The sequence below is a fragment of the Helianthus annuus genome, chromosome 1 (assembly GCF_002127325.2).
Source record: "Helianthus annuus cultivar XRQ/B chromosome 1, HanXRQr2.0-SUNRISE, whole genome shotgun sequence".
In the NCBI taxonomy this organism is placed as follows: domain Eukaryota; kingdom Viridiplantae; phylum Streptophyta; class Magnoliopsida; order Asterales; family Asteraceae; genus Helianthus; species Helianthus annuus.
Window position 1 is genome coordinate 6,304,277 of NC_035433.2, and position 22,548 is coordinate 6,326,824.

At 36.4% G+C, this 22,548-nt stretch overlaps 2 protein-coding genes across 2 annotated transcripts; one reads left to right on the forward strand and one right to left on the reverse strand.

Moving 5' to 3' along the window:
• Positions 1 to 1,246: 1,246 nt before the first annotated feature.
• LOC110943392 lies at positions 1,247 to 5,479 on the forward strand. The gene is made up of 5 exons (XM_022185146.2): positions 1,247 to 1,499; positions 2,921 to 3,101; positions 3,608 to 3,989; positions 4,174 to 4,248; positions 4,695 to 5,479. Exons 1-5 carry the CDS (start codon positions 1,422 to 1,424, stop codon positions 5,191 to 5,193), a joined length of 1,215 nt encoding a protein of 404 aa, XP_022040838.1. The 5' UTR covers positions 1,247 to 1,421; the 3' UTR covers positions 5,194 to 5,479.
• Positions 5,480 to 5,492: 13 nt separating this feature from the next.
• LOC110943384 (elongation factor Tu, mitochondrial) lies at positions 5,493 to 11,821 on the reverse strand. Its single transcript, XM_022185138.2, has 12 exons — positions 11,551 to 11,821; positions 9,860 to 9,935; positions 9,683 to 9,775; positions 9,522 to 9,596; positions 8,383 to 8,487; positions 8,213 to 8,303; positions 7,911 to 8,116; positions 7,135 to 7,218; positions 6,978 to 7,040; positions 6,826 to 6,888; positions 6,527 to 6,767; positions 5,493 to 5,859 (listed from the first exon to the last, which is right to left on the reverse strand). The coding sequence occupies exons 1-12, from the start codon at positions 11,736 to 11,738 to the stop codon at positions 5,789 to 5,791; spliced, it is 1,356 nt and encodes a 451-aa protein (XP_022040830.1). The 5' UTR covers positions 11,739 to 11,821; the 3' UTR covers positions 5,493 to 5,788.
• Positions 11,822 to 22,548: the final 10,727 nt, after the last annotated feature.

Here is a 22,548-nt window from a genome sequence, read left to right on the forward strand (position 1 = left end):
AGAAATACATACTAACAATTTATTCCATGTTAAACAAAAAAATGAGCTATTTTTAGCTAGGTCTAAATTCATAGTTAATCACCCATAACCGACCCATTAAAACCTTCAAAGCCGATTAACCAACCTAGCCATAACTGATCGGTCATGGTTATGATTATCCATTAACCGACATCACGGTTATTGTTATGGTTTTGAACCAAAACCGACCCAATTAGAACTACTAACTTGTATATGTAATATGTATGACATGTATAAGTGAATGGATTATTGTATGGAGAGGGAATGGTTGTATATAGGAAAACTAGGGAGAATAAAACCATTCTTAAAAGGCTGTTCATCCTTTCTAACATACTTTGGTGTCTTGAATCCATAAAGAGCCAGATTGTGTAGGACTTGAAGAGCTAGGAATATGACATAAATTTATGTTTTTTTTTTTTTTTTTTTTTTTTGAGATAAATTTAGAAACTAAACCCATTTGCACTTAACTATTTAAAAATTCAGAAAAAACTACAAATGTAATTTCTCACATGATCTTCTATCATAGAGTCCATTCAAACTTCTAGAAATAAACTTAGACACTTGACCCAGTGTTTAACCCATACTGACCCATTAGATACAATACCTATAAGTTCAAGCTTTATCACTTCCATTTATAGTTTTATACTTTTAAAACTCCAATTACAATTGAAATCACTCCAATCTATTTGTTAGCTCCTTAAACCAACAAATTCACCAACTTGACACTTTGAATCTTTTTTAACATACAAGCACCATTTCTACAAATCAATCAAATATTTAGATTTCTACTGCATTTTTACATGGGTGTTGCTAAACGTACCTCTCTCTCACAAACTTAACTGAAGGACCCACTATTAAAATAAATACTTTCCTCACACATTAAGGGGCGTATTCAAAAGGGTATAAGCGTACATTTAAACACACCCTTTCGTATCATGTCCGAAATTCTCACCCCCCATCTATGATCTACACTACACTTACCATAAGTACACATACACTACCATCAACCCAAAACACTAGAGTAGTGACTCAAAACTCTCCATGAGGACTAATCTGCAAAATAAACATATAAAGAGGACCATTTATGTCAATCACTCATAAAAATTAAACAAAAATATCTACTGCCCATTCATAGCTGACAAAGAACAACTTGGCATCATTTCTGACCACAATCAGATTCCAGCTGGACCCTCCAAAGCCACAAGAATTAAATTCAACAAATTTCCCTATCTTAAATTTAATAATTTATTTGGATGGCAAAAATCCCAAAATCTTTTTTTCTTTACCAATCAAAACTTTATGGAAAATATTTATCCTTAGTATTAATACAATAAATGTAAAGATTTTGTAACACTCACAGACCACTACACAAAAAACAAGATTTTGGTTTAATTTAATCACCTATGGTGAAGCTATATCTTATGTCTTCTAATGGGTATCTTCCTACTCTATGCTTTCTTCCAGAACAAAGATTTAACAAGGTGAATTTCAGTTTTCATGTTATTATTATTATTATTATTATTTTTTTCATAATCTTGTAGGGGTTTTCTTTAAATTTTGGTTGGGTATGTTGCTTTAATATGATTGTTTTGATTAAATTGTGAATTGGGTTTATACTTGATGAATCTTGAATTGTGTGGGTTAGGCTTGTAAACAAACCAAACTTCATGAACTGTTCATGAACTTGTTCGGCGGGAAGTACATGAACACACCTTATGTTCGTTCATTTATGTTCGTGAACATTCGTTTATGTTCGTTTAGATTCTAATAAATACATAAATAGTTATATTTATATAAATAAATAAATATTAGGTTTTCTAACTAGTTATATAAATATAACTAATTAGTATATCTATGAACCCTTATTTAGATGTGTTTTCGGATGAAATATAATATATTAGACTTGTTTCTTCAATCATGTTAATTTATGTTTATTCAAATATATTCAGTTAATTTTTTTTTATGTTCGTTTATGTTCGTGAACTATTCGCTTAGGCTTTAAATGAACGAACATAAACGAACACGAACATGCCCGAGTTCTTAATGAACGAACACGAACAAAAAAATGTGTTCGATTATATGTTCGTGTTCGTGTTCGGTTAAAGTTAAATGAATGAACACGAACATGCCTATGTTCGTGTTCGTTCGGTTCGTTTACAGGCCTAGTGTGGGTGGGTTATTAGGAATAAGGGTTTGATTGGATTTTAAGTTTTGTGATATATGCTTTTTTGTGTTTAGGGGTCGGGTTGGCGGGTTGAATTGTTAAACCAGGACACGACCCGTTTTTTTATGTGTAAAAAATCACTAGTTCGCGCACACTTAAAATTGTGTAACCTGAAGAGGGCCCATTTAACTTGTTTATTTAAACGTGTCGAATGAGTTGTCGGGTTGGTAGGTAATAATCAAGTTGTAAACTTGTTAATCGGTTTGGTGAGTTGTAAAATAAATGGGTTAAACGGGTTAGTGGGTCGACCAGTTTAGTTAAACAGGTTGGCGGGTTGGATGTTGCCACCCCTTTATTTTATTTGTTTGTGTCAAACACGTCATCCCAAACACAACACATTTAATTAAGCATGTCAGTATGACAACCCAAAATCTGATTATTTTCGTGTCACGTTGAGATTGCCACCCGGCCCACCCCTATTTGTGTCTATATGTTTATCATCTAAGCTCCGAGCTCATAATTGTAACGAACTTGATGAAACCAAACCTGTTGTAGGTTTTTTTGTGTGAAGAGATTTGAACAAGGGATAATTTTATTAGATCACAATATGTTTGGTAAATAAACTGTATGCCAAAAATTTGACTTTAGATAGGTTTGGTCAAATCACAACTGACCAAAAATCCTACGGTTCAAATGATCGTTAAAGTTTTAACGCTTGTCGTTAATTCGTTATTGCAGGACTCTCAACGGCTTTTGCCTAGTTATGAACTACGCGATGATGTCATACGATCAAGCCCCCTCGTTATGGGCCAGCAACAGAATGTCGGGCCAAGTAAGCCAATAAGCGGGTTATTCGACAACAATCGTTTTGAGCTCATTGACCCGACTGTTACAAAGCCTGCACTCATCAACATCCAAGGTTCACTATCTGATTCTAATTATGCGATATCCCATAATCATTTTTAGGACTGGCATATCATGTCAACGCGACCTGTTAAGACACAAACCCAAAACACGTAAACACGAGCACAAGACGAAATCTTATCGTGTCAGATTATTCAAACATGAACACGAACCTGATAATAAACAGGTTACACGAAATGACATGTTAAGAGACAAAAAAATTTCCAGCGTATCACACGACCTGTTAAGACACGAACATAACCTGTTATTAAATACATAAAGTTTACATCCAAGTATTTTTTTTATTTAAAATCCGGAACCCCACATATTTTTATTTAAAATAATAAACCGGTTTTAACGGGTTAACAGGTATTTAACATGTTAAGACACGAAACCTGTTAACTTCGTGTAGGTTCGTGTCGTGTTATCATGTTCATGTAGAAATTGCCAGCCCTTCATTATTAAGACTTTTAGCGAGCTGTAACAATAACTTTTGATATTTTCATTTCTGTTTTTCGACAGATTGTTGCGCAAACTCGACACTTTTCAGCTTCAAGTTTCCAACGTCTGAATTAACCGAAGTAGAAAAAGACCGACTTGATCTGTTTCCGTTTTCTGACTTAACGGGCCTGCAATCGTTAACAACTGAATACAAGCCGAATGTTCCTGTTACGGGTCAAATGAATTGTCAACTTGTTTATCAAGATCCAGAGTTTGACTCACCTTTGATCGATTTCGTTGGTGATTTGGTTCGACATTCTAAAATTATGATCCATGAGGATGGACACGTGTCGTTTATTGGAACTAGAACTGAAATGAAGGACATACTTTCGGTTCTTGCTGAGTTTTATACGTCGAAGAATTCGACTAAATGGCGGAAGTCCTTGGTACCGCAGTTCAATAGGTACGTGTGCATGTAGGCCTGTAAATGACCAACTTTTGACCTGTTCGACTTGGTTTCCTTTTCAGCCAAGTTTAAAACTATTAAAACACAACCAGAATTGATCGATTTTGGGAAACGTGTCATGATTGCCACCTCTGCGTTCTCGTAAATACTCACTAATTTGAAACTATGTTGTCGAAAACAGGCTGGATTACGATGCAACAAGCTATTATGGTTCTGCATTAGAGCTCGAAACCGTGATCGTTGCTCCTCCAAAGAGGTACATTAAACGAAGAGTTAATTATTGTTTTCGTCCCTATGGTTTGTCAAAAATCACTATTTCAGTCCATTAGTTTAAAAATTACGATTTCAGTCCCTGTGGTTTTATTTTCGTAACCATTTCAGCCCCTGTGGTTTCCATTTCGTAACCATTTCAGTCCCTGTGGTTTCAATTTCGTAACCATTTCAATCCATTTATTCTGTTAGTTCAGGGATTGAAATGGTTACGAGGTGGACTGAAATGGTTACGAGAGTGAAACTACAGGAACTGAAATCGCAACTTTTTTACTAATGGACTGAAATAGTGATTTTTGACAAACCACAGGGACGAAAACAGTAATTAACTCTTAAACTAAAGTATATTATTATGTAACATTATGATTTTTAAGAATCTTGATTCCTGTACATTAAGCTAAAGTATATTATTATGTAACATATGCAACACAGCCCGGAGAAAATCAAACTGAAGCCATCACCAAAGAAGAAAGGAACGCGTAACAAGACACCGATCCAACACAGAAGTAACTACCTTCAAGCCTGTGAGTGCCTTCTCTCGATTATCGTCGACAAAAACCGAAACGGGAAATCCGCAATCTCCACGTTAAAGAAATCCGGTCCGGAGCTACCAAATCTCCTAACTCAGTTCTCAGCCAGCATTGCAGGAACGGGAATCGCGGTTCTTTTTTCGGTTATGTGTAAGGTAGCTAGTGGAAGAGTACCGTTTTGTTATTCGAAAGTTATCAACACGGGCCTCGGGCTTGGGCTCGTGTGGCTTTCGTGGGCCGTGAACGGAATGAGGGATACGATTGTGACGATTAGTAAGAACTCGTACAAGAAAAAGGGGTTGAAAGATGAAGAAATGATGAAGAAGTTGGATAGAAGTGTGAAGGAAATATACTTTAGAGCTGCAACATTGATGGTAGTGATGGTGTTGAGGCTTGCTTGAAGAAGGTTATCACTTAACAGAGTTAATGTGGAAGTGTATTATGGTGTAAATGATGGGGGTAAAATAGGGATTTTGATGCTTAGACTACTTTGGGTCGTTCGATATGGAGTTGATCTTTGTTTCGATCAGTTTTGTCAAATTGGCGATGTTGATTCTTGTTTTGCCGATTATAGTGAAGTAGAAGTGACCATAGCGTAGGTCCGTTCGGTTATATTTATATAAACCCGAAACCCAATCAATAACGTGTAAGTTTTTAAGTGTTTATACGCGTTGTTTATTACATCTATTATGATAAAATCATAAAAAGTGTAAAATCATTGCACATAAAAAAGTACCATATGTTGTTACAAAGAATAAAACCTCAGAATGCAAATTCTTAATTACACGAAACAGTCTTCGGGTCGGGTTTGTTACCTCACTACGTATCGAGAGATAAATGTGTTTTTGATTATTATTCTACTAAAACTTAACATGAGAATTGCAAAACACTTGAATATAATCTTCAACAAACAAATGTTGCAAAATTAAGTCTCCTTCTTACCTCCTCCAACTCGACAAAATAAAAGAAAACGCGACTTTTCCTTTTATCCGTTTATCAGCTTATCACCTTCGAAACTACTCCCGCACCCACCGTTCGTCCCCCCTCTCTCAGCGCAAATCTTTGTCCTGTAAATCAAACATAAACCCGTATAAATACAAAACCAACATCACTATAGTCGTATCTAGGCCTGTAAATGAACCAAACGAACACGAACACATGCATGCTCGTGTTTGTTCATTTAACTTTAACCAAACATAATCACGAAAATGGGCATGTTCATGTTCATTCGTTTAAAACCTAAACGAACAGTTCACCAACGTAAATGAACAAACTCAAACAAACATAATTTAACAAACAATAAACAACATAAATTAGTATAATTGAACATAATTTACTAAATATAAATGAACATAATGCAATTTGTTATATAAATTACGATAAGTTCCATTGGAAAACCTATTTTTTATTACTAGAATGCCCAATTATCAATTAGTTATATTTATATAAGTTCATAGAAAGTCCCTTTTATGTTTAAATTTGAAACGAACATAAACAAATGTAAATAAACGAACATAAATGAACGAACAAAGCGTGTGTTCATGTTCGTTCATTTAATTAAATGAACAAAAAGTTGTGTTCATGTTTGTTCATTTATTAAATAAACGAACTTCCTGAGGTTCACGAACAGTTCATAAACGTTCGGTTCGTTTACAGGCCTAGGCTATCGGTCTTCCTTGTGCAGTGTGCATATGAGATGAAAATTTAGATTTTCTTTTTTTACTGCAGACGCACCTGGTTCAAGAACAACGGGTGTAATAAGTTCAAAAGCGGCAGTCACATTGTCTCCGGGCATAACCATTTTTACGTCTTCGGGTAACTCCACCTTTCCCGTTACATCAGCAGTCCTCAAATAAAACTGTGGTCGGTAATTCGAGAAAAAGGCTGTATGACGCCCACCTTCATCTTTCGTAAGAACGTATATTTCCGCCTCGAACTTCGTGTACGTTTTTACACTACCGGGCTTTGCAATCACCTGTGGAACAACCACGTTATTACTGTAGTAACATATTTTGTTAAAATGATATAATTACCTGTCCTCGTTGAATGTCGGTCCTACTTATGCCACGTAAAAGAAGGCCTACGTTATCGCCAGCCTGGCGAAAAAAAATAAAAAAATACAGTCAACAAGTCAACAACGCAATGAAGCTTGGTAATAAGGAATTGTAAAAGATGAAAAACGTACTTCTCCATGATCTAAACTCTTCTTGAACATCTCGACACCGGTAACAGTGGTTTTTTTGGAACCCTGAAAGTAAAATTAATATTACGCAAGCAGTAAGCGCTATCACAGAACGATTATTCAGACAAACAGATCGAACGAATGTGACGCGTTACGTTACCTGCATCAGCCCCATGATCTCGACTTCTTCACCAACTTTAATCATCCCTTGTTCAACACGCCCGGTGGCAACAGTGCCACGTCCCTTAAAAATGATGTAAGCGTGACATAAGGTTTCTTTTGTAAAAACAAAACTAAATCAGTATTCTGAGCTTTTCTAAGTGCCTGTAAACGAACCAAACATTCATGAACTGTTCGTGAACTTGTTCAGCCGGAAGTTTGTTTAGGTAATAAACGAATGAACATGAACACAAGTTTTTGTTCATTTGATTAAACGAACGAACATGAACACACGTTTTGTTCGTTCATTTGTGTTCATTTATGTCTGTTTATTTACATTTGTATGTTCGTTCGTTTATTTGCGTTTCAATTTATAAAAAAGTAGCTATATTTATATAAACTTAAACATAAAAGGAACTTTCTAACAACTTATATAAATATAACTAATTGTTAATTGGTTTTCTAGTAATAAAAATGGGCTTTCCAATGAAATTTATCGTAACTAATCACTATTTAATATAAAAAAACTTTATTTCGTTTATGTTTCGTCAATTATGTTCATTTATGTTTGTCCAATTATGTTCAATTGGATTGTTTATGGTTTCTAAACTATGTTCGTTTAAGTTTGTTTGTGTTCAATTACGTTCGTGAACAGTTTGTTTAGGTTTTAAACAAACGAACATGAACAAAAAAATGTGTTCGATTATAAGTTCGTGTTCGTTAGGTTCATTTAGAGGCCTAGTTTTCTATGAATAGATTCGGTGTCAGAGTAAATACCGCAATTGAAAAAACATCTTCGATGGGCATTAAGAACGACTTCTCCTTTTGACGTTCAGGGGTAGGAATGTAATTATCAACCGCTTCCATCAATTTCAAAATGGCGTTCTTTCCGATTTCGTCATTCGTGCCTTGTAGAGCCGACAAAGCCGAACCTCGTACAATGGGAATTTCATCTCCCGGAAACTTGTAGAAGCTAAGAAGCTCTGTCATAAACACAAGCTTATTTAAAAGTTTAAACACATCAAAATCATCATAAACTACGAAAGTGAGCGGTGAACGCAAAATCTGTTAAGTTTTACCTCGAAGCTCTAGTTCAACAAGTTCTAGTAACTCGGGATCATCAACTGCATCAACTTTGTTCAAAAAGCACACAAGCGATGGCACACCCACCTGCATGGACGATGATTATAGTTTCGTTATAACCACAACTGGCGTAAACCGCACGATACGATTATAAAAAGCAACAAACCTGACGTGCAAGAAGGATGTGTTCTTTTGTTTGTGGCATCGGTCCATCAGGTGCGGAAACAACAAGGATTCCTCCGTCCATTTGAGCGGCTCCAGTAATCATGTTCTACAAATAATAAATATATCAATAAACATGTCGTGTTTGGGTTGTACTAAATTTATAAAAGTCGACTCACACCTGTTTAAAATTAGAATAATAAGACGAAAATATATCATATACAAGTTCAACCCGTCAACACATTTGACAAATTAACATGTAACGTAACTTTATTGTAACAAGCCAGCCGTTTACAATATATTATATGGTCTAAATTAAATATACTACAACTATTATAAATAACCACTTAAGTGTTCGCCAAAGTGATTCGGTACTAACATGTCAATGGACCACCTATTATCAGGAAATAAGTGAAACAAGCTAGAGTAGTAGAGTGAAAATAAATATCTATAATTCTATATTAATTTGCCCATGGTTTTAAAAAACGGTTGAGGCGTGCGCCTCGAGGCGCGCCTCGAGGCGAAACGGCCAAAAAACGATTCTGAGGCGCGCCCCAGGGGGTTTCTACTGTTTGTGCGCCTCAGAGGGGCTGAGGCGCTAAAAAGGCTGCGCCTCAGGGGTTTTAGATATTTGTTTTTGATGTTTGTGCGTTTTTGTGTCAATTTCAAGCAATTTATGTCTTTTTTATGTGTGTTTTTTTATTATTTTGATGAATTTGATGATGAATTTAGTTAGTATTACTATTTTTATAAGATATATATATAATATTTATATTTATTTTTTAGTTCTGCCTCGGGCTTACGCCTCGGTTCGCCTCAAGGCTTACGCCTCGTGAGGCGAAGTGAAAACGCCTCGAAACTCGTTTCCGTTTTTTTAAACCTTGAATTTGCACTTACCAAGTTGCACTTAAAAACACATTCCACACAGCATGAAATACACGTTCTTATAAGCTAACGACACGCCACACAATAAAAGATACGTTGATAATAAACTATAAAGTTCCTGATACTTATTAGTTCTAGTTGAATAACGTCATATAATCTTATAATAACAACTAGTAAATTGTATATTTTATTTATCCTTCTTGTGCATAACTTACAACATGTTCCCAATGAATTCAAGAAGTAAAATCGATGTCTTACTTTAACGTAATCAGCATGTCCTGGGCAATCTACATGAGCATAATGCCTTTTAGCAGTCTCATATTCCACATGAGCCTGTATAACCAAACAAAAACCGATTATGTAGCTGAAACACCCACGGCTAGGACTACATGAAAGAGAAGAATATAGCAATATAAAACCGTTGCTATTGTGATTCCTCTCTTTTTCTCTTCAGGAGCCTTGTCGATTTCATCAAAGGCAATAGCTTTCGCCTTCCCTTCATCCGCCAACACCTGAAGAGAACACATAAAGTTAGCTGACTAATTTTAATTTCTCAAATATTAAGTGCCGGAATGTAAAAAAATGAAAAATCCAACCTTTGTAATTGCAGCTGTCAGTGTTGTCTTCCCATGATCAACATGTCCAATTGTTCCAACGTTAACATGAGGTTTCCTGATAGATATAAATCACAACACAAAAGTTATACAAACACAAAGTTTATTTAAATTCCAGTTTTCGGCACATCAAGCTTGTTATTTGTTAAAGATAATATGGCAACACTTAGGGGCTGTTTGGCAACTTCTGAATGGTTAAGTGCTGAACCAGTAAGAGGAGAGGTCTGAACCATTAAGTGTTGAACCACTAAGAGGTATGAACCATTAAGAGCCTGTATAATGCTTAACCATTCAGAGGCAAATGTCTGACCAATTCAGATTAGAGGTCTTAACCATTTAGACTCTGTATAATGCTTAACCATTCAGAGGCAAATGATTGAATCATTCAGACATCTGCTCGTGAAACAAACAGTCTGAACCATTGAGTGCTGAACCAGTAAGAGGTCTGAACCATTAAGAGTCTCGTTAAGAGGTAAACAAACAGCTAGCAAAACCAGTGGCAGATTTCTCAAACTTCATAACATTCTATATATGCCACTTTCTGGATATAAAGTAATTTCAGCTTGATACAGACGCATAACTGCATAAGTTTCTCTTTAACTACATAACATGAGTTATGGTGAATCCTAAATTCAGCAAATGCAATTGTCAGTTAGTAGTACAGTCCAAAAGTTCAATCTGATTGTCATATTTCCTAAATACAACAACAATTAACCGGTTTGACATCAAATATCAAGTGAAATCAACTGACAAACGGTTTTTAGTTTGATTTAAATGAAACGAACGAAAAAGAACCCATCATTTTAACAATTAACGCACTTACGCAATAGTAATACATATCAAATTGCAACCTACCTGCTTTTATTCGCATACAAATACTCTATTTACATAGATAACTGTATATATACATATAAAAAAATTACGATCCAAAAGTTCAATCCGATTACATATTTCCTAAAATAATCAACATTAACCTATAAGCTCAAGAGCTATGCAATTAATGCGGTAAAATATCAGATATCGGTCAAGGACCGATATTTGAGATATAGGTTATCTCGGTGAGATATTGGTGGGATATCAGTGATTTTAATACAATGCATAATTTATACATATATATATAGCAATTTAACACTAATAATTCAGTGATATATCGGTTATATTGGTTACATCGGTCAAATATCTTTTCATTTGAATAAGAGTCATTCGTTAATCATTCAAATGATTTGTTATTGTTTGTTCGTTTCATTTGAATACGAGTCATTTGTTTGTTTCATTTGATGTGAAACCGGTTACTCTTGAGCTTATAGATTATTGTTGTTAAGTGTATAGATAAATTAGTGTAGTTATCTATGCTATTGGTACCGATATTCTGACCGATATTTTACTAGAGGACCGATATATCACAGATATTAACTGCATAGCTCAAGAGTAAGCAGTTTCATATCAAATGAAACAAACGAATGACTCGTATCCAAACGAAACGAACGAATAATGCGACATCATTTGAATGATTAACATATGACTCATAACACATCATTTGGATGATTAACGAATAACTCATGAATGAAAACTAGATTCAAATGAAACGAACAAATAATGACATATCACCTAATCATCTGAACAAATATGGATCAAATTGCAACCTATCTATAACTACATATGAAAAAACTTACGTTCGTGTGAAAGTGGCCATGGATCTCCACCAAGGATTAGGAACCAGTGAGGTATCATTTCCAGAAATCGATTCAACCGTGGGGAATCCAGAAGCGGATACAACGGATCCTCGACAAGCAGAGCGTAAATTTGAAGAGAGGTGAAATAAGCGCCTCGAATTAGGGTTTCTGAAAGCAACAGACGCCATTGATAGACGTAAACGAGTGTTGCAGAGGTGTAGAAGAAGAAAGGGGGTTTTGGTGGGTTTTACGGATCGATCACTAGTGACTGTGGGAGAGTTGAGGGTTTTGTTTTGGAATTGGGCCGAGATGTCTTTTGGGCCTTTGGGGTTTATCTAAAGCCCATACAAATTTAAACTAACTAGTGGTATGAAAACCCGCGTGCCGGTAGATTCCCCATGCTACACGATAGGAATTTGATTGGTATCGCTTCATCTCGTTATGTTACAGTACCAGCGCTCGTTATAGCAACCGAAAAAGGAAAAACAAAAAATAAAATCGTGATATAACCAAAAGAATATCAACATGTGATCTACATCGATTCAAAACAATTGTTTGGTAGGAATCGGTCTGATTCGTAAGGGTATCATCACGATACTAACATGCACTCATATAGCATATATAAAAAAAACAAAATGTACACTCTATTTTGAATACAACTCTACTCTCAACAAAAGTTACAACTAAACGCATGAAAAAATTAAACAAAGTTACGAATTTAGTTTTTTTTTTAATTTTATAGCATACATAAAAAATAGCAAAAATAAAAAAATGCCACGTGGTAACCTCTTAACGGGCCAACCGTCACGTGTGTCACTTCTTAATGGGTCTATCACTATTTATTAGGTTTGTTTTTTAATATATAAATAAATAAACACTACTCATTAGGTTTGTTTTTTAATATATAGATAAATGAGACAATGAGAGAACTCCCTAAAGAATAGGGCTGAGCAATTCACGGTTCTGAACCGGAGAACCAAAACCGAATTGTATTCTTATATATTCAAAGTATTTGTAAAATTTGTTATACCATAATAATTGTTAGATCTAAAAAGATTGAATTTATTATTGTACGTATATAAAGGTAGCGTTCGTTTCTTGAAAGTATGTCTTAACAACACACAAAAAATTTGTTAATTAGATCTGAACATTCAAATGGGAAAAGATTACTGATTAGTTTATCACCTTATTAAAGGTGTAAAAAGACGTCTTAAGAACACACAAAAGGCAATAATCGTAGCGAGGATAACATCAAAAGGCAAGATCTGACTAAGTTTTACGTCGCTAATATACCGGAGAGGTGTTCCGGGGATGACATCAAGCGGTTTCTTGGGGTACACGGGGAGATTGACGGAGTTTATGTCGCACGGAAGAGAAACAAGATGGGACAAAGATTCGCGTTTGTGACATTTGCTAAGGTGATAGACAAGTTTGATCTGGAAAATAGGCTGAGGAAGATAAAGATTGGGGACAACAAAATTTTCGTTAGTATTGCCAAGTTTGTGGATGGGGAATACACAGGTCTCGTCAACAAAAACGAAAAACAAATTGATAACAGAAAGGAAATACCGGTTGAACATGTGAGGAAAGAACATGAAGTCAAGGAGACAGTGAACCAGGAACGCACAGAACATGGTGTCGGGTCGTCGTATCGAGATACTCTTGCGAAGAATATTCCGGACAAAGACGTAGATACGATTATATTAGCACCTAATATTGATGCATTTGTTCAATGGCATGGTAAAGGAGTTGTTGGCAGGGTGTTGGACTTTCAAAAGCTTGTGACATTGAGGAAGTGGCTAAGGGAGAAGGGATACAAAGACGTCATGATTAAGTATATTGGAGGTATTTCAGTTATGCTTGTTTTTTTATTGTGCGGAAGCGGCTGAGCATTTTGCTAGTAATAATGGGATTTGGAAGGACTGGTTCTTGAGAATTGATGTATGGAAAGGTCAAATGCTTGCTTATGAAAGGATCGCATGGATTAAAAATTTTGGTGTACCATTAAATCTTGCTATTAATCCCGTGTTCAATGTTATTGGTGGGAGGATTGGTGCAGTTGTTCAACCGGCACAATTAACTGAGGAAGATGATGATCTTTCGTATGTATGCGTTGGCATTCTAACCGGGGAAGGTAGTAGGATCATTCGTTCAATGTCGCTTAAATGGCAAGACAAGACAATTCGGGTGTGGGTTGAAGAGGAACAAAGGGAATGGTTACCGGATTGTTTGGAGGAGGAGATTGTAGATGAGTCACTTTCAATGAACAACCGCATCAATGTTAACATGGTCGATGAACAGGTAGACAATGGCAAAGGAGATCCCAGTGAAGATGCGAAGGTTGACGACATGGCTGATTCCGGTAACGTAAATTTGGTAAACAGTAGTAATATGGAAAATCGTAATGGTATCAATTATGGCACTAATAATCAGCCGTCTTTGGATGGCAAGGATTCGAATTTGCATATTAAAAGGGACAATTTCTTTTGTTATTCTTTTGGGCACATTTCTAATGGTGACAAGGTGGGCCTTAAGAAATACAAAAAGGTGGATAGGAGAATAAGGGCCCAATCTGTTTCACCACAAGACAAATGTAGGCCTAAGAAACGACCAAGAAGTGATGACCCATTTGGGTTAAATCCTTTATTGGGTATTAATGATGATTCAAGTGGGCCAAGTGAGGAGGAGACTGTTTTGTTGGCTGAGGAAAATAGAGATGTAGAAGAATATTTAACACCAGACCTGAACCAGAAGCTTCATACTGAGTCTGCTAATACTGATGCGAACGATGAACAACAATTTCGGCATTCTGAAGAGGTTGCAAAGACGATTGAACTGGGTCAGAGACTTGGTGTCGAGAACATTGGGGAATTCAAGAAACAGGTAATGGGTGCGATTCATCATGAAGGCTTTCAATCGGTTCCTTTATGAATTTTTTAACTTTAAACGTCCGTGGGTTGGGGGTCCAAGCGAAGAAGGCTTGGTTTCGGGATATACGTAGGGAGCAACAGATAGGGTATGTTTTAATGCAAGAGACTTTGTGTCATAGTTTGGTTGAAAGGGATCTTGAGGGTTTTTGGGGTAATGGAGGGTTTGAATTTGGTTTTGTGGAAGTCACAGGACGATCTGGTGGTCTGGTGACAATATGGGATACAAACGTTTTTGATTTGCTGGTCAAGGAGAGGAATCGGAATTATTTGTTATGTTCTGGTTCGATTAAAGGAAGTGGAGAATTGATTAATGTGTTGAATGTGTACGCGCCACAAAACGAGGTTGATAAACGGCAATTATGGATGAATATTGTTGATATTATCACAGCTAGAAATGGTTTATGGGTAGTGGGAGGGGATTTTAACTCAGTTCGGTATGAGGATGAAAGGCGAAATTCCAACTTTAATGCGGCAGCGGCTAGAGAGTTCAACACTTTCATTGAAGATGCGGGGTTACATGAATTTATGCTCAGGGGGCGCAAGTTTACTTTTTCAGTAGGTAATAAATTAAGCCGAATTGATAGATTATTCGTTTGTTGGGATTTTTTTTGTAGATGGGCGTCTGCTGAATACAGAGTTTTGCCAAAAGGTCGTCCCGATCATTGTCCGGTCATCCTCAAGACGTTTTCAGGTAACTTCGGGCCAAAACCATTTCGGTTTTTCAACTCTTGGTTACAAAGGGACGATTTCGAGGGGGTGGTGTTGAAGGCAAATAATGAATTTCGTGGACATGGTTGTCCTGATGTGGTGTTATTACAAAAGCTCAAATGGTTTCGAAAATACATCACAGAGTGGAAGGAAATTATTAAACAAAAAGAATTTGAGGAAGAATTGATTTTAAAGAATGAGGTTGAAGATCTTGATATAATTCGCGAACAAAGGGATTTGAATGAAGAGGAAGAATGGGTTTGGGAGGAGAGTCGGAGACGAATTAGAGAAATAGAAGAGTTCAAATATAAAGATCTGCAACAGAAATCTAGATGTAAATGGGCAACAGATGGGGATGATAACACGCGGTATTTTCATGGTCTCATTAACAAAAGAAAGGCGTCAAACAGTATTCCAGGGTTGATGGTTAATGGGAATTGGGAGACGAAGGCGTCTAAAATTAAAAAAGAAGTTTTTCAATTTTTCAAGAAGAAGTTCGTTGAGGAAATGAAAGTTAGACCTAAACTGGTAGGTCATGACTTGAAACGATTGTCTGACGATGAAGCGGCCTTGGTGGTTGCACCTTTTTCAGAGACGGAAGTCAAGGAGGCGGTATTTGGTTGTGGTAATGATAAGGCTCCGGGACCGGACGGATTTAATTTTATGTTCATAAAGAGGTTTTGGAACATTCTTTCGGCAGATTTTATGAATATTATGAATGAGTTTTTTGAAACCGGGTCCATAAGTCGAGGTGTTGGCTCTTCATTTATAACTTTAATTCCTAAAAATTCGACCCCTTCGGGATTAGGAGATTATAGGCCAATAACTCTCATTGGGGTGATTAGCAAGGTGATTTCTAAGATCTTAGCGAATAGGCTCCGAAAGGTTATGGGGAATATCACTTCAGAAACGCAATCTGCTTTCTTGAGTGGTAGATTTATTTTAGACGGGCCGATGATGATTAATGAGATATTGGCTTGGGCGAGGCATATGGGCAAGGAGATGTTTATTTTTAAAATTGATTTTGAAAAAGCATATGATAATGTGCATTGGGGGTTTTTATTAGATATGCTTCGCCAGTTGGGGTTCCCGAGTCGATGGTGTTTATGGGTGGAGGGTATCTTGAGGTCGGCGAGGTCGTCAGTGCTTGTTAATGGAGCTCCTACATTTGAGTTTGACTGCAAGAAAGGAATTCGACAAGGTGATCCGTTATCGCCTTTCTTGTTTGTCATTGTCATGGAGGCGTTCTCTAGCTTGTTCAGGAAAGCTAAAGACATTGGGGTTTTTGATGGTATTCGGCTTCCTAATGGTGGCCCCGAGGTAAATCATTTTTTATGTGCAGATGATGCCATGATCCTAGGAGAATGGTCGATTTATAATTTCAACAATCTGAAGAGAATGTTGCGATTATTTCATATATGCTCGGGACTTCGAATTAATATTCATAAATCCATCTTATATGGTATGGGGGTGGGGTTGGATGTTACTCAAACGCTGGCTGCGGGTATGGGTTGCAAAGCGGGTAATATCCCTTTTGTATATTTAGGCATAAAAGTTGGCGCCAATATGAACCGAGTTCTTAGTTGGCAACCGGTTAAGGAGGTTTTCCAGGCGCGGTTATCCAGATGGAAATCACAAGTTCTCTCAATTGGTGGAAGACTAACTCTAATTCGTTCGGTTTTAGAAAGTCTTCCCACTTATTATTTTTCCCTCTATAAAGCACCGAAAAAAATTATCAATGATTTAGAGGCGATGATGAAGAAGTTCTTGTGGGCGGGAGGGGGTAGTGACGGGGTTAAAAAGTTACATTGGGTTGGATGGAATAAGGTCACGGTGGCGAAAGGTAAAGGCGGTCTGGGTGTTAATAGGCTAGAAAATTCGAATCAAGCTCTTGTGTTAAAATGGTTGTGGAGGTATAGGAGCGAGAGCAATGCTTTGTGGAAAAAGGTTGTAGATGCGGTCCACTCATCTGCTCGCAATTGGGATCTTTATCCAGTTCAAACTAGGTACAAAGGGGGTTGGTATAATATTGTGAAATGGGGAAAGCAATCGAAGGTGGCTGATGTCGGCTTTAATAGCCTTATTAGAGCTGATATTGGAAATGGTGATTTGATTCGATTTTGGATGGATCCTTGGTTATGCGGGCAACCATTAAAGGTGCGTTTTCCTAATCTTTACAGACTTGAAACTGACAAACATTGTAAGGTGTCGGATCGGGTATTGAAGGCGGGAGGTGCCAGGAGTTTTGGGTGGAAATGGCGGCGCGATCCGACATCTTTAGAAGAAACTTTGGAATTGACGGATTGTATTAATATGCTTACGACTGTGAAGCTTTCTGAAAAGAAAGATTCATGGTCGTGGCATGGTACCGGTTCAGAGTTCACAGTGGCAAATGTAAAAGATTGGATTACTTCGACAGACATATCAGTTACGGAGGCTCAATTTGACTGGTGTAAGTGGTTACCTTTGAAATGCAATGTTTTTATGTGGAGAGCGATGCTTGAAAGACTACCGACCAAAGCAGCTTTGATCAAGAGGAACATCCAAGTGGAGAATAATTTGTGCATCTTTTGTGAAGATAACGAGGAGACTGCAGAGCACATTTTTACAGGTTGCGTGTTTTCAACTTTATTGTGGCAGTTTATAGCAAAATGGTGCAGGTTTCCGGTTCTATATATTTGCGACTTGAAGGATCTCACGGGTCTTTATAATAACATGAGACTCAATGCGGCGACAAAGAATATGGTTCAAGGTTTGATGATTATAGGGTGTTGGAGAATATGGAAGGCTCGAAATGATCGCATATTTAATAACAAGAGTACAAAAATTGCGGAGATCATTTCGGATGTGAAGGCGTACGGCTTTTTATGGTACAAACATAGGAATAGGAATATAACATGTACTTGGGAAAAATGGTGTAAATGTGATATGATGTAAGGTTTTGGGCCGTTTGGTCTCCGCCTTGGGGATCAAACGTGTCGTTTCTTTTTATTGAAGTTTAATTTTCAAAAAAAAAGAACACACAATAGAAGAGAAAAGAAGAGAACAATCAAGTGTCACGTTTGACACACGTTCCTTAAAACAATATTAGTTTCAGTTTTTACAGTTGGGTTTTGCTCAGATCGTGTTTGACACAATTCACGTAACAATAACCCAACTGATCATTCTATATTGGTTGTGCCACCGGTCCATGAATGCCGAACTAACCAACCTCTTAGGTCCACAAAGATATCGGACCGGTAGACATGAACACCCTAGCCTAGCTTTTTGTCCTATAAAAATGTAACGAATAAAACACACAAAAAAGATGCTTGGATACAAAAAGTCCAAATCTAACTTCAAAAACCAAGAGGTGCTTTTGTTGGTTTTCTTCTTCTTTTTCTTGAGATGCACGTAAATAATTACAACCAAGCCTTTTTAATTTTCATAATTAGGCCAAAAGATACCTTCAACAACAAGAAACCCATTCATCAAGATTCCTAGAACTTCTATTGCATCTTTAGACTTTGCCCAATTCACGAATCTAATTCCACCTGCAACATAATAAAGAAATAGTTTTATATACTTCTAACGCGGAAAATATACCACAAGATAGTCGAATACAAGCTAGACGCGATAGATAAACGAGTTACAAGTGTGATCAGAATCGTTAATGATTGCCTTTATGAAAAATGTCCTAACCTTTTTTGACATTTTTGATCTCTTTTTGCTTTGCTTGTAACAAAAGAATTTTATAACACATGTCATGTGTCATTGGCCTATTAAATGGCCATGCAGCCTCTAAACATTTCAACAAACCATCAAATGTCGAAAAACCAAAACCAAAAGACCCGAAACCCGTCTTGTGAAAAGATACGCAAAGCTACATTTGGTAGGTTTCGTCGCGTTGATCCTTCGGTATCATCTAAAGCTCGGGTTTCCTACACTCAACCCGTGTCTAGAGAGATCCCAATCGAGTATGTTCCTCCCTCGGATGTAAAGTTTGTTAAAAACGTTCGTTTTTCTTCCAATGACGACAATCTTAGTGGTGGGAAATCGTTGGTTGATCAGAAGACTTTTGGTGAAGCGAAGTTTGATAGTTTTATTGATCGTATGAAGATGAAAATGAGCGCTCCTTCTGATGTTGGTGTTGCGAAAACGGTCAGTAGACGTGATACTTTCAATGAAAGGGTGTCGAGTTTTATTGATCGGACAAAACTTAAGTTCCGAGCTACTTCTAGTATGGGTGCCGATGAGAAATATGGGTCATTTAAGTGAGACTATGATGCTGGTTTCTAAACCAAAGTTGTTTATTTAATTTGTTTGATATGATATGATATATTATTAATTGTACGTGTGTTTAAAGTATATACAATGATGAGACATTGTTTGATATAATATGATATGATATGATATATTATTATTGTATTTGTGTTTAAAGTATATACAATGATGAGACATACTTCTTAAACTTGACTGATAAAATCACAGTTTATGATTTAACTGTTGGGTATAGATTTCTATGATTAAACTGTTGGAATATTACATAATATCCTAAGTGTAAATACCGAACTAATATGTACCCGCAAGTAAACGTGTCCAACCGAAGAGTTATTGACTGTCACTATAATTTTTTCGTTAGGTCCTAAATTTTTAGGAGTCGACTGTCTGTCGTTATATGTTAATATGTAAATACCGAACTAATATGTACCCGCAAGTAAACGTGTCCAACCGAAGAGTTATTGACTGTCACTATAATTTTTTCGTTAGGTCCTAAATTTTTAGGAGTCGATTGTCTGTCGTTATATTATGTTAATATGTTTTATGTGATTCGGGTAGGTAGGGTCGTGTCACATATAATAGTTAATTTAGCATTTAATTAACTACGAAAGTAAAATTTAGAGAAAAAGTAATAAAAAGTTGAATCTTCTGCTTCGTTGAAATTCAAAGAGAATAAACAATTGACTTTCACCGATGGAGAGATCTGTTGAAAATCGGATTTTCGATGGATATTACCAAAGGATCACTGACATGATATTCATGAATAATAGCGACTTTTGCTACAACAATTTCACCGACAAACGACCTCTAGTGAAATCTTATTCTCAAATTAGCGACAAATTTCCCAACGGCATAGAGTTCCCAGAAAACATCACACCCTCTTTTAGCATAATGAGAAAACATCACACCCTTTTTAGAGGTGTTATTACGACATATGACTGAAACCGAACTAACAAAAAGAAATACATGTTGTTTGTTTTTTAATTGGTAAAATGTCTGCAGTCCGCGGACCACATCTGCAGACATTTGTAGAAGAAAAGGTGGACCAAACCCTCTGCAGTCTGCAAGAAGAAGACTGTTTGTTTTTAACGTATGTAGACTTCTAAAATAAGACTGGTGGTGGCGTACGAACGGTAGTGATGGGTGGTGGACGTGGATGGTGGGTGGTGGACGTGGATGGTGGGTGGTGGACGAGGAAGGTGGGTGGTGGTGGGTGGTGATGCTTAACCCTCTACAGACCTTAGAAGATCTTAGAAGTGGCTGGGCCAAGTCTGCACCAAGAAGAGCTCGCACAAATGTTTTTAAATGAAACGTCTTCGGAAAAACAAACACTAAGATGACAATGTCTGCGCGTGGTCTGCATGGCGCAGACAATGTCTGTGCGTGGTCTGCATGGCGCAGACAGAAGCAGATCTTTTTGAAAAAAACAAACACCACCAAAGTGTTGCAATTTAGGTTAACCCGATAACATGATCCTTCCTACCCAAAGTTTTTGTCTGATTGGATACATAACCAATAGAAGCCCATTAGTGGCGGACCCAAAAATTTTATGGGGGTGTGGAATATTTTTATTTTTTAAAGATTTTATGGCCCATACGAACAATATGAATCAAACTTCAAAAACCAGTACATGCTTTTGTTGGTTTTCTTTAGTTGCACGTAAATGATTACCACCAATCTTTTATAATTATCATAATTAGGCCAAAATACACCTCAACAACAAGAGACTCATTCATCAAGCTTCCTAGAACTTCTATTGCATCTTTAGACTTGCCCAATTCACGAACCTGATTCCACCTACAACTTGAAAAAGAAATAGTTTTATATACTTCTAACTCGAGCCGGATACTACCGGCAGTCAAATACAAGCCAAACGCGATAGAAAACAAGTTACAAGTATTATCAGAATCGTTAAAGGACGCCTTTATGAAAAACTTCTAAACCATTTTTGACATTTTGGTCTTTTTTGCTTGCAACCTAAGGATTTCATTGTGCATGGCATGTGCCATTGGCCTATTAAATGTCCTTGCACCCTCTAAACATTCAAAAAACCATCGAATGTCGAAAAACCAAAAGAGCCGAATTGATAGATACATCCGAATTGATTCTAGTGACACTCTACAGGACACTATAAGTCCCTGTATGTATGTATGTATGTATGTATGTATGTATGTATGTATGTATGTATGTATGTATGTATGTATGTATGTATGTATGTATGTATGTATGTATGTATGTATGTATGTATGTATGTATGTATGTATGTATGTATGTATGTATGTATGTATGTATGTATGTATGTATGTATGTATGTATGTATGTATGTATGTATGTATGTATGTATGTATGTATGTATGTATGTATGTATGTATGTATGTATGTATGTATGTATGTATGTATGTATGTATGTATGTATGTATGTATGTATGTATGTATGTATGTATGTATGTATGTATGTATGTATGTATGTATGTATGTATGTATGTATGTATGTATGTATGTATGTATGTATGTATGTATGTATGTATGTATGTATGTATGTATGTATGTATGTATGTATGTATGTATGTATGTATGTATGTATGTATGTATGTATGTATGTATGTATGTATGTATGTATGTATGTATGTATGTATGTATGTATGTATGTATGTATGTATGCTTACCTGGCACCTGAATTGATAGATACATCTCTTAAAAAAATAAAAAAAAATATAGATGATCAACTCTTACTCGTTAACTTACAATCAATTACACTTAGTTAAATCGGATACGTTACTAAGTGTAAGTCCTAATTCAATTTGACAAGTGAAAGAAGATGTTCAATTGAATAGTAAAAGAATGACCAAATGAAAAAAAAAATTTCTTTTAAGTGAAAGTCAATCCAAATGCACCAATATTCATTCATTTTTTTTGTGAAATCCTTTTACCCATATATATTTCATTTCAATCATCAGGGCAAATTACATAAGGATAACAGATAGACAAGCAACAAACTGCGCCGCCATCCCTTTCTGAATAGAAAACCCTAATCTACTAAAAACAAAGCCTCGCCCCTGAGGGGTCGAAAAGTTGTTGTAGACCACACGCTGAACTCTAG

Coding starts and splice junctions, on each gene's coding strand:
- LOC110943392 (XM_022185146.2), top strand. CDS start 1,422: ATGGTGAAGCTATATCTTATGTCTTCTAATGGGTATCTTCCTACTCTA. Junction 3,102..3,607: donor TGCACTCATCAACATCCAAG/GTTCACTATCTG, acceptor GTTTTTCGACAG/ATTGTTGCGCAAACTCGACA. Junction 4,249..4,694: donor ATCGTTGCTCCTCCAAAGAG/GTACATTAAACG, acceptor TATGCAACACAG/CCCGGAGAAAATCAAACTGA.
- LOC110943384 (XM_022185138.2), bottom strand. CDS start 11,738: ATGGCGTCTGTTGCTTTCAGAAACCCTAATTCGAGGCGCTTATTTCAC. Junction 7,219..7,910: donor AAGATGTTTTTTCAATTGCG/GTATTTACTCTG, acceptor ATCATTTTTAAG/GGACGTGGCACTGTTGCCAC. Junction 5,860..6,526: donor ACCCGTTGTTCTTGAACCAG/GTGCGTCTGCAG, acceptor TTTGATTTACAG/GACAAAGATTTGCGCTGAGA.